Source organism: Candoia aspera, chromosome 2 (assembly GCF_035149785.1).
Source record: "Candoia aspera isolate rCanAsp1 chromosome 2, rCanAsp1.hap2, whole genome shotgun sequence".
NCBI classification, from domain to species: domain Eukaryota; kingdom Metazoa; phylum Chordata; class Lepidosauria; order Squamata; family Boidae; genus Candoia; species Candoia aspera.
Window position 1 is genome coordinate 208,841,526 of NC_086154.1, and position 23,935 is coordinate 208,865,460.

At 37.1% G+C, this 23,935-nt stretch overlaps 1 protein-coding gene across 1 annotated transcript in view; it reads left to right on the top strand.

Moving 5' to 3' along the window:
- FBN2 (fibrillin 2) overlaps positions 1-23,935 on the top strand; it is a 147,609-nt gene that overhangs the window by 82,520 nt on the left and 41,154 nt on the right. Inside the window, exons 26-39 of the mRNA XM_063295264.1 lie at positions 1,007-1,135; positions 1,932-2,057; positions 5,386-5,511; positions 5,897-6,019; positions 7,958-8,083; positions 9,613-9,738; positions 14,882-15,004; positions 16,278-16,400; positions 17,214-17,339; positions 18,261-18,383; positions 20,130-20,252; positions 21,788-21,949; positions 22,189-22,257; positions 23,126-23,251. Coding sequence (XP_063151334.1) covers positions 1,007-1,135; positions 1,932-2,057; positions 5,386-5,511; positions 5,897-6,019; positions 7,958-8,083; positions 9,613-9,738; positions 14,882-15,004; positions 16,278-16,400; positions 17,214-17,339; positions 18,261-18,383; positions 20,130-20,252; positions 21,788-21,949; positions 22,189-22,257; positions 23,126-23,251 — 1,731 coding nt within the window. The remainder of the gene's footprint in view (positions 1-1,006; positions 1,136-1,931; positions 2,058-5,385; positions 5,512-5,896; positions 6,020-7,957; positions 8,084-9,612; positions 9,739-14,881; positions 15,005-16,277; positions 16,401-17,213; positions 17,340-18,260; positions 18,384-20,129; positions 20,253-21,787; positions 21,950-22,188; positions 22,258-23,125; positions 23,252-23,935) is intronic.

The window sequence follows — 23,935 nt, forward strand, 5'->3', positions numbered from 1 at the left end:
TCATTAGCTAGGGGTGGGCAAGCTTTCTGCCTTTTTTTTTTTTTTGCAGTTTTAGGGCAGAAAAGAAAAACAGCAGGAGAATGCTTCTTGGTTACCATATTTCCTAGTCAGGTGTTCTGGAGATCACAGAGCAGTGTGAAAAAGGTGCATTTCAATAATAATAATGGTTTTCAAATATTTGCTTCTTGCTGCTCAGTAAAGCTGTTATATTGAACCAAGCCTTTGGTTTTTCTCCTGACAATCTCTGTCTGTCTGTGTACACCCCCACCCAAATATATGTGTGTATACACACACACACACACACACAGAGAGACATATATATATATATACACACACACACACACACAAAGAGCAAGTTATAAAATTAATATGCATATTGACAGCTATGATACAGGTGTATTAATATCAAAAAGGTATATTAATATCAAAACATAAAATCAAATCTAGGTCAGGTTGTGGTTATCGTAAATGCAAATGCTGATTAACATTACTAGGGCCTCCAGGGTGAACACTAGTTCATCTTACCTGTTTCCAGATTCAGGAGATAGTCTAAGTATGAGGGTGGATGGCATAGCATAGATTTAGACCACCCATACTACAGACCTCATGACATGTCTACTGGGACACTTGTGGCATTATTTTCCACACAGCAGACAGTATCCCAGGAACCCAATAGAGTTAACTTCTAGCCACTTTATGGGAAGAGGTCATTTGCTTACAAATAATTCCAGTAGACAGAGGGAGAGGTTTGAGGGAATGAGAAGGGATAAAACATGATAGACTGTCAATAATCATAGAAATTACATGTTACAGCACAACATACTTTGACTATATAAATGTCACCTTCTTGTTTCAGTCATCATTCCTCCAATCAGTTTCAATAATTATAAGGCTCATGATGCCTCTGTATTTGAACTGTATTCGTGACTCTTCCTTGCAGGGCTAACTTATTTGATGTTTGTTTTATCAGTAACGTATTGTTTACTTTTTTTGATTCTGGAACTAGATATTGATGAGTGCCATATCTCACCTGATCTCTGTGGAAGTGGCACCTGTGTTAACACTCCAGGAAGCTTTGAGTGTGAATGCTTTGAGGGCTATGAAAGTGGATTTATGATGATGAAGAACTGCATGGGTGAGTGTTGGAGTTTTTGTGCAGTTTTTCCCAACTTCAAATTCCCCACATGTGAGAATTTTGACTGCGAATTCAAATAATTGGTGCACAACAATAATATATTTATATATAATATATTTTACTTGTATTTTAGTTCTGGTCATCATTTAATTGTTTTAGTTTGCTTTAGTGGTATGTGTTATTTTTATTTTGCATTTTTATTTGATTTATTTGGTACACCACCCAGAGTCATGTTGTCCCATAATAGCACAAAGTAAGCCATTATGGGACTAATGGAAGCCACTAGACACTGAGTCTAAACATAAAACTCTGTATGTATGTGGGTCCTTGTGTGATTGTGTGTATTTGTTTTAGGACAAGTAGCAATCAATTAAACTAAATATTGGGCTAACTACAGAAAAGGATTTTTTAGCAACAGCAAAAGATCACATACCACTTGTGAAAAGCCTGTGGGCTTTTGCATCTATTTTGCTGCTTATAGTCTAAAACAAACCTCTTAATATATAATGGTGGGACATGTACTTTTACATATGATCACAGTATTTCTGTGATAGAAATATCAGTAAAAGTAAATCTCAATATATTGGATTTTTAAGTGTCATGATTTTTATAAGTTTAAATATGATTTTGTAATATTCCTGTATTATTTATTTATCCAGATTCCTGTATTATTTATTATGAAATGTAGAGGAGATAAGTTGTCACTGTTTTTATAAACAGGCTGTTTCTCAGAATGTAATTGTTTCTTATTGTTTCCATATGTTGGCATTTAAATTGCCCCTTAAAATCTTTTCAGACATAGATGAATGTGAACGTAACCCCCTTCTTTGTAGAGGTGGGAAGTGCTTGAATACAGAAGGAAGCTTTCAGTGTGACTGTCCTCTTGGGCATGAATTGTCTTCATCACGTGAAGAATGTGTTGGTAAGTTTCATGCACCTATGAATAAATAAATAACTGATAATGTTGCAGTAGCATAATATAAATTTACCCATGAATGCATTAAAAATTATTTCACCTGGAACATTTGGATTAGCTACATACCCATCATGCTGTTTCAGTCTGGGGAAAACGGTGTTATGCAAAATGCAGAAAAGAAGAAAGAAATAACAAGCAAAAGAAAATAATGGCAAGAGATAAGAAAAAATAGAACTAACTAAATCTAGTTTATGTGAACACCATTCGCTATAATTTTCAATAATTCTCTCCTTGCATGCATCCTTGCTTCCACCAAATCTATACACTGATTCATACACTTTCTTTGTCCTTTAATCTTCCCATAACATTATTTTTGAACATCACATCAAATCCGTACATGAATTTCTTGGTACTCCTATTCTCAACTCATTCACTTTATAGCTCAATCTAGTTTACACCAGCAGGATTTATTAAACCTGTCCTTATCTTTCTATCATTGCAAACCATCCTTGCATTCAGCATTTCATACATTACTTCATACATTGCTTCTTTTCTTTAACCTTCTTGCATCTGTTTCTTGAGAATTTCTCCAGTTTCATCAAGCTACAACTTTCTTGGTCTTTCCCTTCTTCCTAGTCCATTTACTCTTTATTTTTGTTTTAAAAGTTAATTCTCATTCATTCTTTCTATACAACCATACCACCTCATGTTACTTCTTTCAGATTGGTCACTCATTTTTGTATTCAATCCATATTTGTTCATCACCCATTAATTCTTGACCGTAATATTGTTTCTTAATTTTCCTCACATGTTTCTTCAGTAACCTGTTCCCATTACATTCAATTTACTTTTCAATTTCTTGTGATATACCAAACTCTTACTCCGTGCAACGAAGTGGATATAGATAGGCATTTTCACTTATTTTGACCAACATTCATTCTTCACAGCGGAGGCCATACTACCCACTACTTTACTAGCAACCTTTGTAGATCTTAATTTTTTCCCATCCATATTCTTATATTTAGTAAATATTTGCTTGCTTTGATTTTTCACTAGTTCTACGTAACTTATAAATTGTTTCCTCCATTTTTTGTTAAATGGAGTTATTTTCATCTTTGAAAATAATTTTCAGATCATATTTGTTGTTGCATCATATTATCTTCTATCCAACATTGCCTGAAAATCATTTGATTCCTAGCGAACAGTATAGATATCTTCTACACATGTGGACACACATTCACATCCCTGACCAACACACTTCTAACATCACCAGAACTTTTCCTTAAACGTGTATCCATGTTTACATTAAAGAACCAAAAGATCATCATATATCCTAGTCTAACTCCCTAGTCAACGATAAACCATTTTCTAAGCATTCCATTTACTTTCATACGTTCTTTACTTCCATTATGTACTGCTTTTACCACACTCAGTAACCAATCTTCAACTCTGTATTGTTCTATAATTCAGGCTTTTTCATCCTGTCTTAAGTCAAGAAAAGTACAATTGTTTTTCTTAAATAATTATGAATGTTTTTTTAAATCAATTATGTATAAATGTATTTATACATACATTTTACAATCACCTGCTGAAAAGCAAAATCATGTACATATACTGCCCAGAATAATGCTTCATTGCAATTCCCAAAGTTTGCTCAGGTCACCCCTCATCCTTTTGATCATAATTCTGCCTAACATCTTCCCAGTTACACTTAATAAATGCATCAACATATAGTTTTTGCATCCACTCTTTCTACCTTCTCCTTTTAAACCTTTGTTCCATAATCAAACAAGGTGCAGTCTTCACACACAAGTAAGTCGCTTAGTCACTGCATAAGCAAACTACATCCATATTTTAGCTTTTCTCTAGTCATGCCATCTACACTTGCAGCATTCTCACAGCATTTATTTATTTTATTTATTTAATTTATATAGCTACCCCTCTCAGACTCTGGATGGCTACCAATAATAAAAAACAGTCAAACAGTTAAAATAATACAGACAATTAAATATAAATACAGCCAAGAGATACTAAATCCATCAGTGTCAGCACAACCATGAAATGGAGCCCTTTGTACACTTGGGGTCCCAGGCCCAGGTACAAAGCCAGGTTTTCAAGGTCTTCCGAAAAGCCAAAAGAGTCGGGGACATTTATGTCTTTCTTCTCATCATTTATTCTCAGACACTAATATATAAAGAGTAACAGGGTTATGTTTATCTAGTTGTTTGTCAGTTGAATAATTATCTGAAAATAGAGCAGAACATGATCAAATTTGGTGTGGTAGGAGAAACAGAAAAAGAAAGACAAAATTGGAAAATGGACAGGGTCCAGCTGTGGACTTTAGAGAAGAACATTACTGAAAAAATTGCCAAATTTCCCATTCCCTCCTCCCTCCATCCTAGTCCCATGACCCAGAAAAGATCATATGCAACCATTCTCAATTATTCCTGGGTTACCAAATGGCCTAGTCACCTTTTCTCTACTCCCTTCTATTGTTCCCACCCATCTAAGCACTTTCTAATTGGAGCCAAGGACAATTTGCTGATCACTGTATATGACCACATAACCACTGTAAAGATGACCACACTGCAAATAAGTGGATTTATTTATTTAACAAATTTATATAGCTGCCCATCTATGAAAATGAACTGTGGGTAGGAAACAAAACATGTTTTCTGATTTCTCCATATTGAAAACTATAATCAGATTACTTTTAAGAACATTCACACTGGGGTAAATAATGTACAGTAATGTGCAGATTTGCTTTTAGTTCATTATCTTAACACTTTTTTGAATTGGAAAAAAATGTACTTGCTGTTTCTGTTGTTCTTGTGAATGCTTAAGCTGATTTTTATTTTCATTCACATTCCTGAAGTACTGTATGTTTGTTAATTTCTGGTTTTCTTAGCCAACTTGAGCTACAGAAAGATAGAATAAAAATATTTAAACAATTAAATAGGTTGTGCAGATCTTCGCTATGCTAAATGTTTGTGATTTTCAGTAGACAATGAGCAGACTCCAAGTCTGGATCTTGCCACTGACTAATTGCTTTCATATGGTTGGATGTTGTAAAAATGCAGTCAAATCTATTTTATGTATATTAGGACTGGAATGTGCATTATAGCAGTAATGTGATTGCTATTTTTCTGTGGCTGTGATATTACCATTCTTGTAACATTAAAACATTAAAAAATTGACCCTTAGGTGTTGAAATGTTACTGTTATTTTGTCACACGGATATATTAACTTAAGGTTAGAACTTCATATTAGAACCCACTTTCATGATATTGCTAGATTTTTGCCCATTCAAAACCTGACCAATTTTCTTTTTCAGATATCAATGAATGTTCTCTTAGTGATAATTTATGTAGAAATGGGAAATGTGTGAATGTGATTGGCATGTATCAGTGTTCCTGTAATCCTGGGTACCAGGCAACTCCAGATAAGCAAGGCTGCATTGGTGAGTACTAGAAATTTTAACATCTGTCAGTTTCACAATAAATTTTTCAATATGTTCTTTTCAGAACTTTAACTTCATAACAAATAAGATGAAGCTTATTTCAAGATCTATGAAGGTGTACCATCCTATGTACAAAAACTACACTCTGTTACTTTTGTTTAGCTACATTTTATATTCTGTGTTTATTTAGCTTAGTTTAGTTTGCTAACTGATATCACAAAATATTGACATAATTAACTCCTAAAAGTACTTACCTTCTTCTGTTGATAGAGATAGGGAAGAAATGTGAAAACTAAGTAATAAAAATGCAGCTTTTAGAAGCAAAAAAAAAGTGATGCTTTATAAGGTACATATCTAACCATCTGTCCCAAATACACTTTCCTAGATATTGATGAATGCATGATTATGAATGGAGGCTGTGACACTCACTGCAGTAATTCAGAAGGCAGCTATGAATGTAGTTGCAATGATGGGTATGCTCTGATGCCAGATATGAGGAGCTGTGCAGGTAAGATAATGCAGTTCAACTGTGTTTCTTATGCTGCATCTACAAAACCATGAGAAAAAGTCCTGTACACAAAGAAATGGTCATATAGTAAAATGGCGTAGAGAATGAGCCATGAACCATGAAAGTTACAGCCAGTATGATGCAGTGGTGAAGATACTGGACTAGGAGTGGGTGGACCCAGGTTCTCACCCTCCCTCAGCTACAGAAGCTCACTGAGTCACAGCCCAAATACCTCACAGGGCAATTGTTGTGGAGGAAAATTGGAGGAGAGAATGCTATGTACATTACCTTGAGTTCCTGATTGAAAGGTGAGGTATAAATCTAATAAATAATAGTTATTTATTAGAATTATATTATATTACACTTATTATGCTCTTTTATCAAACGTAACCGTATACTCACTCATGCAGCCCAATTCTTACAATAATTTCCTTATTTACCTCTAAGCTGGACCACTAGGATTTTACCTTCCACAGTAAAATTAGGATGAATTATGATTCTAATAATGTATGGTTCCAGTAAAATACGATAAAGTAGCAGTATCAGGTAAAAAGAGGAAAGACAATCCTTGCAAGCCCAAGGCTCGCATGAGTAACTTCAAATGGTGCTCTCTTTTTTTACATGAATGGATCACTTTCCTTCTGTCTTTCTTTCTCTTAAAAGCTCTAAATTAGGAATGATTGAAAACTTCCAATAATAAACGTTTGCTTAATATCTAAGGTAATAGTTTCCTCACAAATTCTAGTTTGGACATTAGAACTATTCATTTCAAACAAGAAACTCATAAGGGAATTTTCTACAGACATCAAAAAGTGGTGCTGTAGTATCAAGGAAAGTCAAGTCAGGAATTAAACTAGGCCATGAGTTAAATGCATGGGCATCCACAACTTCAGCTGCTTTTATCAAAATGAATAAGCAGTGTCACACTGTCAACCTGCAAGTTCTGCCCCTCTTGGACATGCATATAACATTACAACATATATACAGAAGGGGCAGAGCTTCGGCGTGATGCTGCTTTCATCAGACTGACCAGCTTGATCCACCCTGCAGATGCTTCTGGATTAGTGACTGCTTTATAAAAGGGATAAGGGAAGTATTTTTACAGGGTAAGGATCACTCCAGGTTAGCATGGCCCAGCCTAGGTAAAGGATTTCAGATCCCTAGATATTAGAATGAAATAGAGATAGTGCTAAGTAAGAGTTTTAGAGTAGTCCAAGAGAAGAAATAAACCCTAAGACAAAGTCACTACAGGTAGTCCTCACTTAACAACCACAATTGGGACCAGAATTTAGGTCACTAAGCGATGCTGGACTCAATTTTATGACCATTTTTTGTGATTGCCATTGAGCGAATCACTGCGGTCATTAAGCAAATCACATAGCCGTTAAGCGAATCACATGCTCTTTAAGCGAATCATGCAGTTCCCTATTGATTTTGCTTTTGGAAGCTGGCTGTGAAGGTTGAAAATGTGACTGTGGAACTCTGCAACTGTCGTAAGTGTGCAACAGTTTCCAAGCACCTGAATTGTGATCATGTGACTGCAGGGATGCTGCAATGGTCGTAAGTGGAAGGAATGGTCATAAGTCGGTTTTTTTCCAGCACTGTCATGACTCCAGACAGTCACTAAATGAAGGGTCATTAAGCAAGGACTACCTGCAGAAATGTGAGGCAGCAAGTGGGGAAAAAAAATTGTGCCTGGAAACAAGGGAATTTTAGGTACTTTAATATAGCATTACTGGTAAAGACTACAAAATGTTTGACAATCTACAGTCAAGGTAAAGAAAAAATGTGTGCCCCCATGAGCATTTCATAGCAGATTATATAATGATGTATTTGAACAATTTTCCTCCATTTTATTACTGGGAAAACAGCCTTTATCAAATTTATTAGGCAAATGAAAGATTAAATATTATGATATTGAGAACCACTTTTTTTCAGATATTGATGAGTGTGAGAGTAATCCAGATATCTGTGATGGTGGACAGTGCATTAACATTCCAGGAGAATATCGTTGCCTTTGTTACGATGGATTCATGGCTTCTGTTGACATGAAAATATGCATTGGTATGTAAGATAGTTACAGATTTCAGAGGTTCTGTTTTATAAGCTAATGCTATAAAAATAATAACATACAAATAATAACATACAAATAAGGGAAATAATTTAGATTTGTTTTTTCTAAGTGGTTAAATTGTAATTTTAGTTAAGAGATAGATTAAATTGATTTCAGCTTGTGCAAATGCTGGAGATATAATATATCTTGACTTCATTTGTACCCTATGTCATTCTAATTAGCAAACTAATTATGGATGGGAAGGTAGCATATCTGTTAAGTCAGTGCTTCCCAAACATTTTCCTTCATTACTCAAAACCACTTATCAAAAAGTCCTTTTTACCCAGTGTAGGTAAAACACTTCAAGTCAATTTAATGGGTTTGTGTGTCATTACCCAAAGAAAAAGCACTTTTACCCAATTTTGGGTAATTTACCAAGGTTTGGGAAGCAGTGTGTTAAGTTGATTCATTGCTGGTCTGAGTTTACTTGAATAGCTTCTCATCAAACTGGACTGAGATATCAAGTGGAATATAGTAGGAGCTGGTGCTGGACCTAGTATATTTAACCTTTCAATTTATAATTTGGATGAATAAATAGAGGGAACTGAGAAGACATATATAAAATTTAAAATCTGCTCAAAAACAGTTTGAAGGAGTACTTTGCTCTAGCCTTTGTGGAATAAAAGCACCAGTTTTATTCCATACCAGGCATGATTATAATATTAGTGAAAAGTGTTTTGGAGTTGAAGCTGATCACAAGCTGAATTGGGTCCATTGTAAATTGTGGCGTAAAAGGGCAGTGCAGTTTTAGATTGCGACATTAGAAATAAAGTTTCCAGATCTCATGAAGAAATAGTTACAATGCTGCATTGCCCATACTCCAGCGTGACAGTTTGCTGTTCAGATGCTGAATTATAAAAAGATTCAGAGAAACTATCCTAAGTTTAGAGAAGTAGAATGTTGGTAATAATGGACCTGGCTATATTTTGCCTTGATCTAAGATAGTACTTTTCAGGTATCTAAAGGATTGTCACTCAGAACAAAAGCTTGTCTCAATCATCATCCCAGAGCGCAAAACACAGATAAAGGTCCTTGGTCTTAAGGCAGTGTGTGGCTAAATGTTTAGAAAAGTCATCCAAACAGTAAGATCAATGAACTATTGAGTCAGTAAGAATGGGAGGTGATCGGTTCCCTTCCCAGGATGGATTCAAGTGGAGGCTGGAAAGTCATCTGTTGGGGATATTTTAATTTGAATCCTTGCACTAAGCAGGAGATTGGACTCATTGGTTTAAATGGCTTCTTCCAATTCTATAATTCTGCATGTGATCAAATACTATGCTTATGTAATTATTTCATTAATATATAACTCAGCCCTTTCTTCAGTGCTTTTGTTAATCAAGCTCGATTAAGTGCTTGAGAAAATATAGATGGCATTTTATTTTTTAATATTTCTTCAGTTAATTAAAGCTATTTTATTGGAATAACTAGATCCATATAATAAGACACTTGCACTTAATCACTGACCTTTATGAATTTACAGATGTGAATGAATGTGATCTAAATTCTAACATTTGCATGTTTGGAGAATGTGAGAACACCAAAGGATCCTTCATTTGTCATTGCCAGCCGGGTTATTCTGTCAAGAAGGGCACCACAGGATGCACAGGTATGACACTTAAAAAAAAAAAAAAAAACAACCAACCAACCAACCAACCAACCAACCTAGGTTTGCCTCTGGAGAAGTACTGAACATTTTTCATTGTGATTGATTTGGGCTCCCTCCTCATGCTAAAAGGGGGTGCAGCAGCCCTTGTGCGAACTGCAGGCCTGTCTGGTTTGTTATAGGAGAGTTCCAGGCTCTTGACTATTATTCTAACAGACTGGCCCTGCCCATTACTGCAGAAGAGGGAATAAGGGTGTTGTTAATCAGCATCGCTGAGAGCATTACAGCTCTTCAAGTGATGTAATTCCAGTAGGGATTTGGGGCCATTCATGATATCACACAACAAAGAGCAAGCACAAGGAAATCCGTCAATGCAAGTACGGGTAAATCCATCAGAGTATGAAAGTCATGTAGTAGGCATGTTCATCAGATGCTGGTACAGCAATTAATGGCTTTAATTTGCAGTCTATGCATAAGTTCTTTGAAGGCAAACAAATTGGTGGATTCCCCCTGGCTTCATTTCCCCTTCCATCAAATATCATCAGCCAGTGGGAAAACATCTACAAATCACTATCCGTAATTTGGGGTGGAGCTGGGAAAAGAGATGAGTTAAAACCTGATATCAAGACAGCTAATCTGCAGAATGGGTGGGGATTTCCTAGTAAAGTGGGATAATCTCTCTTTGCCTGCTTTATCAGAAGCCCTGCTAGTAGGTGTAATGGTTGCCTAATCCCAAATACTCAGTCTCACAAGCTCGGGCTTAAAGATAACTGATTTATTAAAGGAATAGTATGCAAATACAGAGAAAGCTGAGAATGAGCAAAAGCGCGCCAAATACAAACTCACCGAATCGTGGTCGCGCCCGGTTTCTCCACCTGCCCAACGGCGCCCTTCAGGGCAGGTGGAAGGCGTTTCCCGCCGGCTGGTCAAATTGTAATTCCTCTTCCTCTTCCCCGAATGGGAGATCTGGAGGGTCGAGTTCAGCACAGGCAGCCTTCATCTTGCGCGGCAGGGATGGTGATTTTCCCGGTGCTTTCCCGGGCCGTTCCTCTGGTCGGCGTCTTGGGCACGAAGTAGCACGATGCCCATCTTTCCCGCATCTTAAGCACTGCCCTTTCGCAAATCGTCGTTCCCTTTCTTCCTCCCAGGTTTTTGGTTTAGGGCGACTTGAATATCCAGCAGCACGAGCCCCCTTAGCGGCTCGGGTTTGTCTCAGTTCCTTGCTCTGGGCATACATTTGTAGAGCGCTTTCCGCACTGCCTGCCAACTGAATCCAGCCGTATAACGTTTTAGGATCGTCCCTACACAAAGCCCAACGGAAGATTTCCATCTCCAGCCCTTGCTTGAACATTTCCACCAAAGTCGACTGGGACCAGTCCTCCACCTTCCCCGCCAGGGCTTTAAATTCTAAAGCGTAGTCTGCGACAGAGAGGGTTCCCTGGTAAAGTTTTCTTAGGGAGTTCTTCGCTCTCTCTTGGGCCAATGGGTCTTCAAAGTGCTGTTTCAGCGCCCACAGAAACTCATCAAAGTCCTCTAACTCCGTGGCCTCAGCTTGGCACAGCTGTACGTACCAATCAGCTGCCCTCCCCTTCAGCTTGTTGGCAATAAAATTAATCTTGCCTTGTTCAGAGCGAAAACTTTGACCCCAATCCTCCATATAATGTCTAGCATTTGTAATGAAGAAGGAAAGCGTGGTAGGGTCCCCATCAAACTTCACCCCAAAGGGTGGGAAGGTCCTTACCGGCTCCACTGGCTGTGGTGGCTCTGCAAACAACAACGTGCGTCGAGCCGCCAGTGGTGGCCGATCTCTGGACGCCCTTGACTCCCTTCCCCCCAATTGCCGGGGAGCTCGAGTCTTACTTCTTCCCCTGAATGACAGGGAACTCCGTCTTGGGAAAACCAGCTGAGAGGGGTCCTCTTCCCAGTCTTCCTGTAGGGACCCCGAGCCTCTGGTGACATCTTTTATGAGGGTCACTATCATATCCATTTTGTCCTCTATTGCTTTCATGCGGGCAGGGGTGACAGGCTCTTCTAAGGGTCTATTGGTTACCACCACCCTCAGCGATAAGGGGATTTCGGGTTCCCAGGATGGCTGTGGAGATCCCCTCCCCGGTGCTGCTTCCACCTCGGGTTGGGGCTGGAGTACACCCCCTGTGGCACCCTGCACTGCTAACAATAGATCATCCAATTGGACATCTCGCCTCTCCCGACGTGCTGCCCTTTGCGCTCTCGAAGTTGGAGCTATCAGAGTCTTCGTCGAGTCCAGCTCTTCTTCGCTCCCTTCACTCACGCGAAGCGGAGGTTCGATCATCGCTAGCACTCCTCTTTACCCAAACTTTGGATGGGGCTAGCGGAAATGATATAAACGATTCTCAGCTTTATGTAATGGTTGCCTAATCCCAAATACTCAGTCTCACAAGCTCGGGCTTAAAGATAACTGATTTATTAAAGGAATAGTATGCAAATACAGAGAAAGCTGAGAATGAGCAAAAGCGCGCCAAATACAAACTTAAAAGCCTTGCCTTCAATCCAGTCCCGCCCCAAGCACCCGTCAGCACACACCCCCTCCCAGGTGCTAGGAACCGTTACACGCGCCTGGGAAAGTAACCTTGAACAGAAGTGCAAACCCAAACATACATTCCAAAGTTCCAAAACAAAACAGAGCGGAGGAATGGAAAAACCCAGCCATGAGCAAGACGGGTATACACGGAAAACGGTGTGACATGTGAAACGTTACGATGTTAACAGAACATCGAAATGGGGAACATGACAGTAGGTCAGGGGGGCTGAAGCCTGGAAGCATTTTTCAGCAACCAGGCCAGTCCCCTGGAATGGTCCCCCACTGGTGGTTCCTTTGTCTCCACATTATCTGCTTTCCAGCAGAAGTTGAAGGCAGAGCTTTTCCTGAGAGCTTTTGCATTATGATGCCATATATTGAATTTGGGTTTTAACTGTATTATGTTCTTATGTTATTGTATGTGCTTCATTCAGGACTTTCTGTAATTGCTGTCCCCCTAACCTACTCATCAACCTCTGCCAAAAGAAAAGATTGGAAATAAACAATAGATGCCTGGGATGCCTGGGTTGATGGATGACTTCCTGAGGAAGGGGCACATCTGCTACTGTTAAGGTTGGCAGCACCACCCACATTCTCAAGGAAGCATTCACCATTGCCCAAACCCGGTGCCTCATCTCTCTTGGCAGAGCATAGCAACCCAGGTGGAGCAAGATCTAGCCCACAAGTGGAGCTCATCTCACTTGTGGGCTAGACCTATCCACTTCTCAGAGCTCACACGCTTGAACGAACTAGATGACCTCACAAGACTTCATTCTTGTTATCTCATTAGATTCAGCCTAAACTTTGAGCAAATACATGTGATTTGTCCAGAAAGTGCTTAACAAAAAGGATGCTGAAAAAAGTTTAAAATTTCCTTAATAATATTTGTTTAATAGTTCACATCTCATGTCTGACATATATTTTAAGTTATCCTAAGAAAACACACCTTTACCTTTAAACTATTAAATATTGTAAATATTACAAATTATAATATTCTGTTGTCAAGCATCTTTATCAAAGGATACATTTCAGATGTAAATTTGTGTACAGGTAGTCCTTACTTAACAACGGTAATTGGGACTGGAATTTCCATTATTAAGCAATGTGGTTGCAAAGTGCGGCATCACATGACCAAATTGCTTAGCAATGGCACTTCCGTTGCTGTCATTAAGCAAGGATCGTGGGTCATTAAGTGAGGGCATCCTCGCAACTTCCTGCCAGCTTCCAACAAGCAAAGTCAATGAGGAAGCCAGCAGGAAATCGCAAGTCCCAGGCAGTTCGCAAGCAGGTCAGTGGGCAGGTAAGTGGCTGCTGACGGGTGGGGAGGGTGTGTGGATGGTTGGTGCAGTGCCATGTGATTGGGTTGGGGATGGCTGCTGCTAAGCGGGGGAACGTGTGAGCGACTTACTGGAGTAACTTGCAATCTTCTCTGCCGACTTCCCCATTAACTTTGCTTGTGGGAGGCCGGCAGGGAAGGTCACAGATGGCAATCACATGACCACAGGATGCTGCAACCATTGTAAGTGCAAGCCAGTTGCCAAGCACCCAGATCGTAACTTTCAACAGTCACTGAACAAGTGGTTGTTAACCGAGGACTTCCTGTAACTGAATTTGAAATACCAGTACTTGAGATATCTGTTTCTTTAAGAACAAATATCTGCTCATCAAGAAATCTTATAAGGAATTTATGACTTTCACATGCTCATTTATCACCCATCCTTGCTCTAATTTCCATAGATATGATGACAGCAGTAGAAGTCAGACAAATAAAAAATGCCTTCTATGAAATTTGCACATCACCTTCAATTCATCCTTTCTTGCATTTAATTCAAGTCATACAATTTTTTAGTTTGTTTTTCTTGGAGATTTTTATATTTGATTTACTAATATTTTTATTGGAATTAAATTGTACTTCTTCTGTCACACCATGAACTCTGAGAAAATGTAACTCTGAGAGATATGGCAGGTTTTCTTTTCATGTTATATTGGCTCTTTTATATATGTTGCTACTTTTCTAGAAGAATTGCTTACAATTACCTATATCCACTGTATTTCTTTCTTTCTTAGGTTTATGAAAGAAATAGCCATTATATTTAAAGCTATATTAAATCCATATTTTATGATTTATAGGAATTATCTACAATTATTTTATCAGTTGCTGGCTTTATAAAAATAAGAATAATCACGGTACTTACAGTATGTGGTACATTAAAACCATTATCAATATTACCAGCCTGAAAGGCGAAAGGTCCCCTGTGCCAACACCGAGTCATTACTGTCCCTTTGGGGGGACACCGCTTTCACAACATTTTCTTGGCAGACTCTATCGGGGTGGTTTGCCATTGCCTTCCCCAGTCGCCACCTTCCCCAGCAAGCTGGGTACTCATTTTACCGACCTCGGAAGGATGGAAGGCTGAGTGGACCTGAGCTGGCTACCCGAGAATCCAGCTTCCGCTGGGATCGAACTTGGGTGGTGGGAAGAGTTTCAGTTGCAATACTACCACTCTTTGCCCCCCTACCAGCCTAGCTAACACTTAACAAGTGAGCTGAAAGGTTCAATATTTTAATGTTTATCGTTTGTTTGTTTAGATGTGGATGAATGTGAGATAGGTGCCCACAACTGTGACATGCATGGCCTATGTCTCAATGTCCCAGGAAGCTTCAGATGTAGCTGTAAGGAAGGATGGATTGGAAATGGAATTAAGTGTATTGGTGAGTAAAGATAAATTGATATAGTTGTTTGCCTCATAAAAAGGCATACATAAGTTATGTGTTCATTTTAAAATTGATTCTATAGGTTGATTGGTCACTGGGGATTTCCTCCTGTCTCTAGTAGGAAGTAGGGCCAGCTAGCTAATTGACTCTATAGTAATGGAGTCAGTTGTATATATACTATTGGGAGATGGATCTAGAAGAATCTCAACAAATTTCAGATAAAATCTCTCTTCTCCATATAGGCTAGTCAAATCTTTCCATTTTATATGTGGGTATAGTAGTTATTTTCACAGAAAATATCATAAACTATCATTTTACAACTTTATATTTATCAGGATCTCCTATTCGAAAAGGTAATTTCAGACAACTGCTGCAAAAAGGGTGACCTTCACTGTCCGTTGTAAATTTCTTCTCAATATATCTTAGGCTGTGTATTCTATACAAAAATTAAAAGGTAGCTCTGAGACCTTCAGTAAACCAACCCCATAATCTTCCCAGTCCTCTCCACCATTTCACAGATAGGAAGCAGTTATACCCATCTTTCTTCACAGCATCCTCTCTCCAATTTCAGATGTTCTTTTGGTTTCAAGACTTCCTGTCCTCACCAGTATTTTAAAAGTACATCTGTATATTTCACTATATTTACACATTCAAATATAACCATTATCCCTAAGACAATCAGTGATACTTGTATGATCACAAGTGTTTCCCTGAGAGGGTACCATCTTGTGGGGTCATAATCATTCCCATTCTATAGCGTTCACCAAACGTTTTTATGGCCTTGGTAGTAGATCTGAGATAGCATTTTAACAAATACATCAATTTGCTGATGTTCCATAAATAAATATCAAGTTATGCTTTTTGCTAGCTATCTGGACCATCTTGCCTATGATAGCCCTTTAGGTATTGGAAGATTGCCATTATGTTTCTCCTTATCAATAAATATTGATAAAGCATTTCTGGTAATTTGTCAATACTAGACTTAAAGATACAATGATGATCTTATAAGACTGTTTGTATTCAATATCTGGTTCAGGACTTTTGCTCTCTTATTGGTTGAAGTGGAAATGCCAGAGACTGTACTTGGAAGCCTCTGAAATAAAACAAATCATTTTTCAAGAGAACTATATCCTAATGATTGAGAGCCAGTGCTAATAGACTCTAAGCCAACTTCTCCAAGCAGTCTGCTTCTGTGGACTCTGGAAAGCCAAACAATGGTTACTTTTAACGTGTTTATCATTTCCCTCTTTCTTACTAATTGCTTTAATAGATCTTGATGAGTGTTCTAATGGAACACACCAGTGTAGCATAAATGCTCAGTGTGTGAATGCTCCTGGATCATATCACTGTACTTGTGCAGAAGGATTTACTGGAGATGGATTTACATGTTCAGGTAAGAAAAAGAGTTAAAAGCATTTTGTGAAAGAATTATATATAACTAGACATAACTTTAGTTCCACAGGAGTAATGGATCCCGGATTTTTTACGCATTCTTTAAGTTAGCAAATTTTAGGTACCTTGATTCAAAAATTGTTGCAATATAATGGACTGTTTGGGCTAAGTTGAGGGTACAAACAGACAAACTGATAAACACAATGAGAGTTTTAGTAGTATATAGATTTAGAAGTAGAATTCAGAACTCCATGGGACAATGGATTGATTCATCATTTACTTTTATGCAAACCTGGATATGGAGTTCCATCAAAGCCCTAAACTTTCCCATACATAAATTCCAAATGCAGATTATTTTGAAAATGGTGTATATATTCATCGGAGGATAAAATTGGATTTTCTACTAATGACCTTTAAGAAAAAGTGAATGAAATGAATTTCTAAAGTATAAATGCCTAATAAAGGTAAAGGTAAAGGTTTCCCTTGACGTAAAGTCCAGTCGAATCCGACTCTAGGGGGCGGTGCTCATCTCCGTTTCTAAGCCTTGGAGCCGGCATTGTCATAGACACTTCCGGGTCATGTGGCCAGCATGACGACTCGGAACGCCGTTACCTTCCCGCCGAAGCGGTACCAATTAATCTACTCACATTTGCATGTTTTCGAACTGCTTGGTGTGCAGAAGCTGGGACGAGCAACGGGAGCTCACCCCGCCGCGCGGTTTCGAACCGCCGACCTTCCGATCGACGGCTCAGCGGTTTAACCCGCAGTGCCACCGCGTCCCATGCCTAATGCTGTAACATTTTAAATTCAACAGATATTGATGAATGTGCGGAAAATATTAATCTGTGTGACAATGGGCAGTGTCTTAACATTCCTGGTGGATACCGTTGTGAGTGTGAGATGGGCTTCACTTCAGCTTCCAACAGTCGAACTTGCCAAGGTAATTCGCCACAACTCTAACCTCATTTTGAGAATCTGGATCAGATATGTGGAGGTAAATTACAAGTACTGGCAGAGCTTTTGAGTAATGCAGAATATATAGCACCTGCTTTACATATAAATAGCTATTTTTCTCAAGCAGAACAACTTTGCTTCAGAAGCTCTAGTGAAGGTTTGCCTTAACTTTGATGTTTTCATGGCTTTGCACATAAAATGTTCCATTGAACAGTGGGTTAACCATTTTTGTCAATTAATAAATAACATGTAAAAACAAAATGTGCTGGTCACAACTTTGTATATATATGGAAATGTGTTACATTTATAATGGTTCTTAGAGAAGTAAACAGAAAATAAGAGTTTTGTATTAATAGTAATGTATTTTTCAGTAGATTTCAAAGTAAAATGAATGGATTCATTTAGTTACATGGCTGTAGTCTGCCAAGGTACAGATGTATCATCACATTTATCCCTGCTGTAATATTTTAAACTTTTTATTGCAGCTCCAGTTGTTACATTGTTTTTATTGCTGACTTTATTTTATCAGTGTTCTAATTTATGCTTTTATCAGTTGTTTTAACACACTGTTTAAATTACTTCAAATTTTTTGCTTTTGGATTTTTTTGAATGGAAAACGATCTGCAAATGTTTTCAAGTAAATAGTTTTCAATTAGTCTTCTTTAAATGTTCATATCATATACAAATATTGTATTCTAAGATGTATACATTCTCTTGTTATTGTATAGCATAATTAATATATTCAACTTCCTCCCAGTAAAACCACAGGGAGCCATAGACACATAAGACTTAGACCTTTGAAACACAGATCTGCATTTTGATGCATTATTATGAAATAAATTATTTGAGGTAGGTATCGAATTCATACACAGTAACTAATCATTTTTGGCGTTATCCCTTGTTTCAGATATTGATGAATGTGCCTTCCAGAATATCTGCGTGTTTGGTACTTGCAATAACTTACCTGGAATGTTTCACTGTATTTGTGATGATGGCTATGAACTGGACAGAACTGGAGGAAATTGTACAGGTAAGTGTGTGTGTGTGTGTGTGTGTATGGCTATGACTATGACTATGACTATGAACTGGATAGAACTGGATGAAATTACACAGATAAAAATATGTGTGTGTGCAGGGTGGGTATGTATGTGGATGTTTGTGTATGTATATGTGTATAACTAGTCCTTTGTGTAAAGAGGTCAAAGCAGGAACATTATCGAAACAAACAGAAAGCTGTTACCACTGCACTACTATTCATTGATACTTCATAATTTCTTTTTCATATGGACTGTCAGCAAATATTTCCACAAACACAAATTTATACATTCTTCCTATTAACAGATTAGGTAATAGCTATCATCATGAACAGTCTTCAAAAGAACAATATTAGCATAAAAAAGAGATATGTATACAACACTGTTTGTCTACTACTGGAATAGTATGCCCATCTCTATCCATGATTTCTTCCAGGACACTGGAAGAATTTTGGGGAGCAGGGTGAGGGTTGCTGAGGACACAGGAAATATTGAATGCTGCCCAAACTAATAATAAGATGAAGAGGAAAATAATTGATAAGAGGCAAAAGTTAATAGAAGCCAGGCTTTTGCATATACTTACCTTTTTAAAACAATTCTGTAGGTGTGACTGCAGATAATAGCTTAAACAGAAAAAGTTTTCCTAAGAGCAATTCTATGCATGTGGGTGAGGGGAACTTACCGTTGCGGAACTCACTGCAATATCCATCTTGGTTCTGTTTGTTAAAAGTTTCCCACCAATTAAAAGCAATGCAATGGAAAATCAATATGCCAGTTTCAAAGCTACCTTCCTTTTTTTGCCCTAGTGGTGGCATGTTGATGGAAGGAGAATTTTGAGCTCTGCAGTGACCTGTCTAGCTTCTCTTGATCCCAATCCATAATACCCTTGATATGTTCATCTTCCTCAGTGCAGTCACCAGTAACAAAGATTCTTCTGCCAAAATGAAGGGATTAGTAAGATGCAGATCTATCTGAATTTGAATTTGGTTAGATTAGCAGTAAAAATGCTTCTCTCTGTCTCTTCATTTTTTTAAAGAAGAAACTCTCTAAAAATGCGTATGTTGAAATATTGGTGTGTGAAGAACCAGACTGGCTTTGAAAAGGTTTTAATACCTGTTTCAGAACTTGAGAAGTTAACAGCTTCAAAATCTTATACTTATCTTACAGATTTTTATTTATAAAATTATATGGATATTGGATTACCATTGGAAACCTGGAAGTGGATTGGAAATTTTTTTCCAAAATAGTTATTTTAGTTCAAACCTAGCTTAGTTTCAGTAAATCTTGTAACATCTGATAAATTACAGACAATATTATAATACATAATATTTAATAAATATGCACCATAAATAATTCTCATAAGTATAATGATGAACATGCCCAAGAAAAAAAAATTGTTTTTATTCCAAATGATAATTATAGATATGATATAATAATGCTATAATGGCTATGAAATTCAATTAGATTGTATATAGTTAGATTTTGCTTAAAGAAATAATTTAATTTTTACTTCTTTTTTCATTAAACTAATGGTTGCTAGAATATAGATATGAAATCAAAATATAATGAAGTTTTGATTGGTTTAGTATTTCAGAAATCAGTTTTGTGCTGAAATTACTAGGTTTTGTGAAGTAAACAGTTAAGAAGGAAGTGTGTTGAATTTTTTTTTCCATTATGAAAACAAATAATGAAATGAATATAAAGGCTTAAGCTAAATTTCAGATGCATATTTCTTACTTTAGATATTGATGAGTGTGCTGATCCTATAAACTGTGTCAATGGCTTTTGTGTAAATACTCCTGGAAGATATGAATGTAACTGTCCTCCAGATTTCCAGCTGAACCCAACAGGAGTTGGCTGTGTTGGTATGTAGGATTACACATATAAATATTTTACATAAGTAGAAAGGGAAGACTATTGGATGTCTATTGTGGAAAGCAAGAACAAAAGTGACAACAGATGTTTCATGATACAAATGATTCAACTTAATTAAATGCACTACACTAATCCAGTGGGATTCACTGGCAAAAAGGTTAATTTCTAAAAGTCATGCATTGTGTTCAGAGTGGTTCTTGAAGAGATTTACAAGCAGGATATTAGGGGGTTATAAAACAACTTGAAATAACCACAATTATAGCCCATGACTGCACTGTAATAGAGCTTTGAAAAATTTATTCTGCACTTAAAATACTGTGCATTGGTATATGTGATATACTGTATGTTCACATTATAAATACAGTAATATTGCACAGTGTGTTTTATGATATACCTGGTGATTTCACATGAAAGAGAATGCATATTTAGGTTTGGTAGCTAGGTTAGGTGAAAAAACAGCCTGATAGTCGTAGTCAGTGCTTTGTAGCCATTAACAATAAACAAGCTGTTCCCTAGTCTATTATGTAAGTCTTATTGAGTTTCTTCTCTAAACACATTTCTGGAACAGTAGACCTTTCTGTACTGGATGCATCTCCCCACCCATCAAATTGTTTCCTTCATGATGCAGAATGGATGAGAGATCAACTGGTGTTCTACTTTCCATCTCTATTCTGTTGCTGTTATGTACATAAATGGGTTAAATCCAGAAAAAACAAAGATATACTCCCTTTAGGCTAATTACCCACAGTACTGCTTCCAGCAGCTATGGAAAGTATGTGCCTTTTGATAAATACTGAAAATGTAGACTGTTGTTTTTAAATTTCTTTTTATCTCTTGCCTGTTGTCCATGTCTCTCCCTGCTCTTGTCTGTCTTTTTTTCCCATTTTGGCAGTTAATCGAGTTTTTTTATGTTTTCTGATTTTTAATAAATAAATATCAAGCTTGTTTTTTGCTAGCTTGATATGCTTGTGCAATTACCCACAGTCTTTTTCCTACATTCCACCAATAAACATAAGCTAAATCATGTAATCGAAACTTTGTTTCACAAGCTTGTGGAAATAATGAAATGAATTTATTGCATCTTAATCTGAATGGAATGCATGAGATGTTGGAGTAAAATACATGGTTATCATTTTGCAATATCATATTATGCAGATAGTCAGTATCTATATAATAAATGTGAATTCATTCATTCATTTTGCCTTTAGCCCAGTAAGGAATATTTATGGTGTTAACAGCCTTAATTTAAATTAAAACGCAGAGGTTTTAATTTAACTGAATTGAATTGAATTTTAACTGAAACAACTTCCTGAGATTAACAGTAGGGATAAAATTAGAACTGATTACCATAGTTATATGCTATCTATCTATCTATCTATCTATCTATCTATCTATCTATCTATCTATCTATCTATCTATCTATCTATTTAAATTTGTCCCCTGCCTGACTCACAAGTAGTCTGGGCAGTATCATTTTAGATGACACACTGATCAACACAGCTTTATTTTCCTTTGCTCTGTACAGATAACAGAGTTGGCAACTGTTACTTGAAATTTGGACCAAGAGGTGACGGGAGTCTCTCCTGCAATACTGAAATTGGTGTTGGAGTCAGTCGTTCTTCCTGCTGCTGTTCTTTGGGAAAAGCCTGGGGGAATCCCTGCGAGACATGCCCACCTGTAAATAGCAGTAAGAAAATGACTCTGTTAGATGGGAGGACAAATAACTAATATAATAAGGAATAAAACAGATAATATTGCTATACACATGTAATAAGGCTTTCTGTAAACCAATACTTATGAGGAAACAAACATTTCTCAGAGGTGATACATCAACTTGTCAACGTTCCTTGCTATGCTTCTGCCACATGTGAAACCAGTTCTCATGACTTTGTTTTATTCTTGGTTGTCCTTTTATTTAATCCCTAGGTGAATATAATACCCTGTGTCCAGGAGGCGAAGGTTTCAGACCAAATCCTATAACAATTATCTTAGAAGGTATTTTTTTTCTTTCAGTGTGACCACCATGGGTTTTGCTTATAGCAGTGTCAGATTTAGTCAGCTACCTATAAAGGGGAGATTTGTGAAATTGAGGTTAGAGAGAAAGTACATTCAAATGTAGAATGAGGATATGAATGAACAAGTGCCTACTGAAAGAGCATAGCATAAGCTACAGTAAAATCTTTATGTATAGATTGGAAGATAAAAGTTAGTTCATGGTAATAATCCATCTTTTTCCATTTATTACGGTTTTTCCACCAATTCAAAATTTCCTCTTAGAACTTTGAGGTCCTCAGAACTTCTTGTTGGATTTGGCAGGTTTTACTGTTAAAAGGGAATAAAGATGGTATTGTTACATTAGTTGTCCAAATTTTATTACTTTTGCTATTCTGTAAGGAATTTCCACCATCACTTCAGTGAAAAAAAATTAATTAGAAATATGAATTGGCAGCTCTCTCCTTGATTATTAGTTCCTGCTGGAAGGTAGAAAAAACTGAAAAGGAAGGGTTACTGGATATATATTAAAATGCACTGCAAAAAGCACTAGGATTGGTTAAATCAAATTAATAAAGCCAGACATTAATAGTAAGTATGATTTAATTACAATGATTTCAGTAGGGGAGTCAAATGTGCTTAATATTTTAATATTGTACTTAATATTTTTCCATCCAAAATTATGAGAGTTAAATATTCTTTAACTTTGGCTGGATAATAATTTATTTGCAGTTTTTCCCCAGATCTCTTGTCAGAACAAAGTAAGCAGATTTATAATCAAAAGTAAAAGTTAATCATTTAGAAGTTGTCTGCTATAGTCTTTCATGTAATTTTCATCAGCCAAAAAACATGGCCTTCTTTTTCTTTGCAGACATTGATGAATGCCAAGAATTGCCTGGTCTATGCCAAGGTGGAAACTGCATCAATACTTTTGGCAGTTTCCAGTGTGAATGTCCCCATGGGTACTATCTCAGTGAAGAAACCCGAATCTGTGAAGGTGAAAAATCTTATTTTTCCTTACAGCAAAAAGGAAAAACAATATTCTTAAGCAATATTTTGCCTCACAATTGTTTTCCTCCTGAGAATATTATGTAGGTATTTAATGTGGAGTTGTAAATTAAAGCTTGTGGGTTCTAGCTACTCTACAGATCACATTACTGAACTTGTCATAAATAATTGAAATTGAATCCTGCCTTTTTTGCATTTTGATATTAGCCCAAATAGTTGAATGCAAATTCTGTCCCTTCTACTGAAACTTATTCAAAAGTAGGTTCAACTAACAAGTTCAAAAATATATTTAGGTCTCTAACTTGCACACACACACACACACACACACACATGCACACAGAGAGAGAGAGAGCTCAAATAATTTAAGAAAGATTCAAACCTTAATTTATAGCAATTACAGTATAATTCACTGTAAAGTACAATTGATGTACTTAAGTTTAATTTATGAATATACGAACTCTGAATTAATTTCATTTGATTCAAATTTGGCATGCCTGCTTGATTTCTTTTTTTCTCTTTTAAAATAATGCCATCTTCATGGAACCTGTTCTATATTGGGCCTGCAACAGAGAGGGAAAAGTTAACTCTAACGGTACCCTGAGTCCCTGGTTTTCCAACTGCATATCTGTCAGGTTCAAGCAGTGATTTTTAGAGAGAATGCAGCATAGGGAAA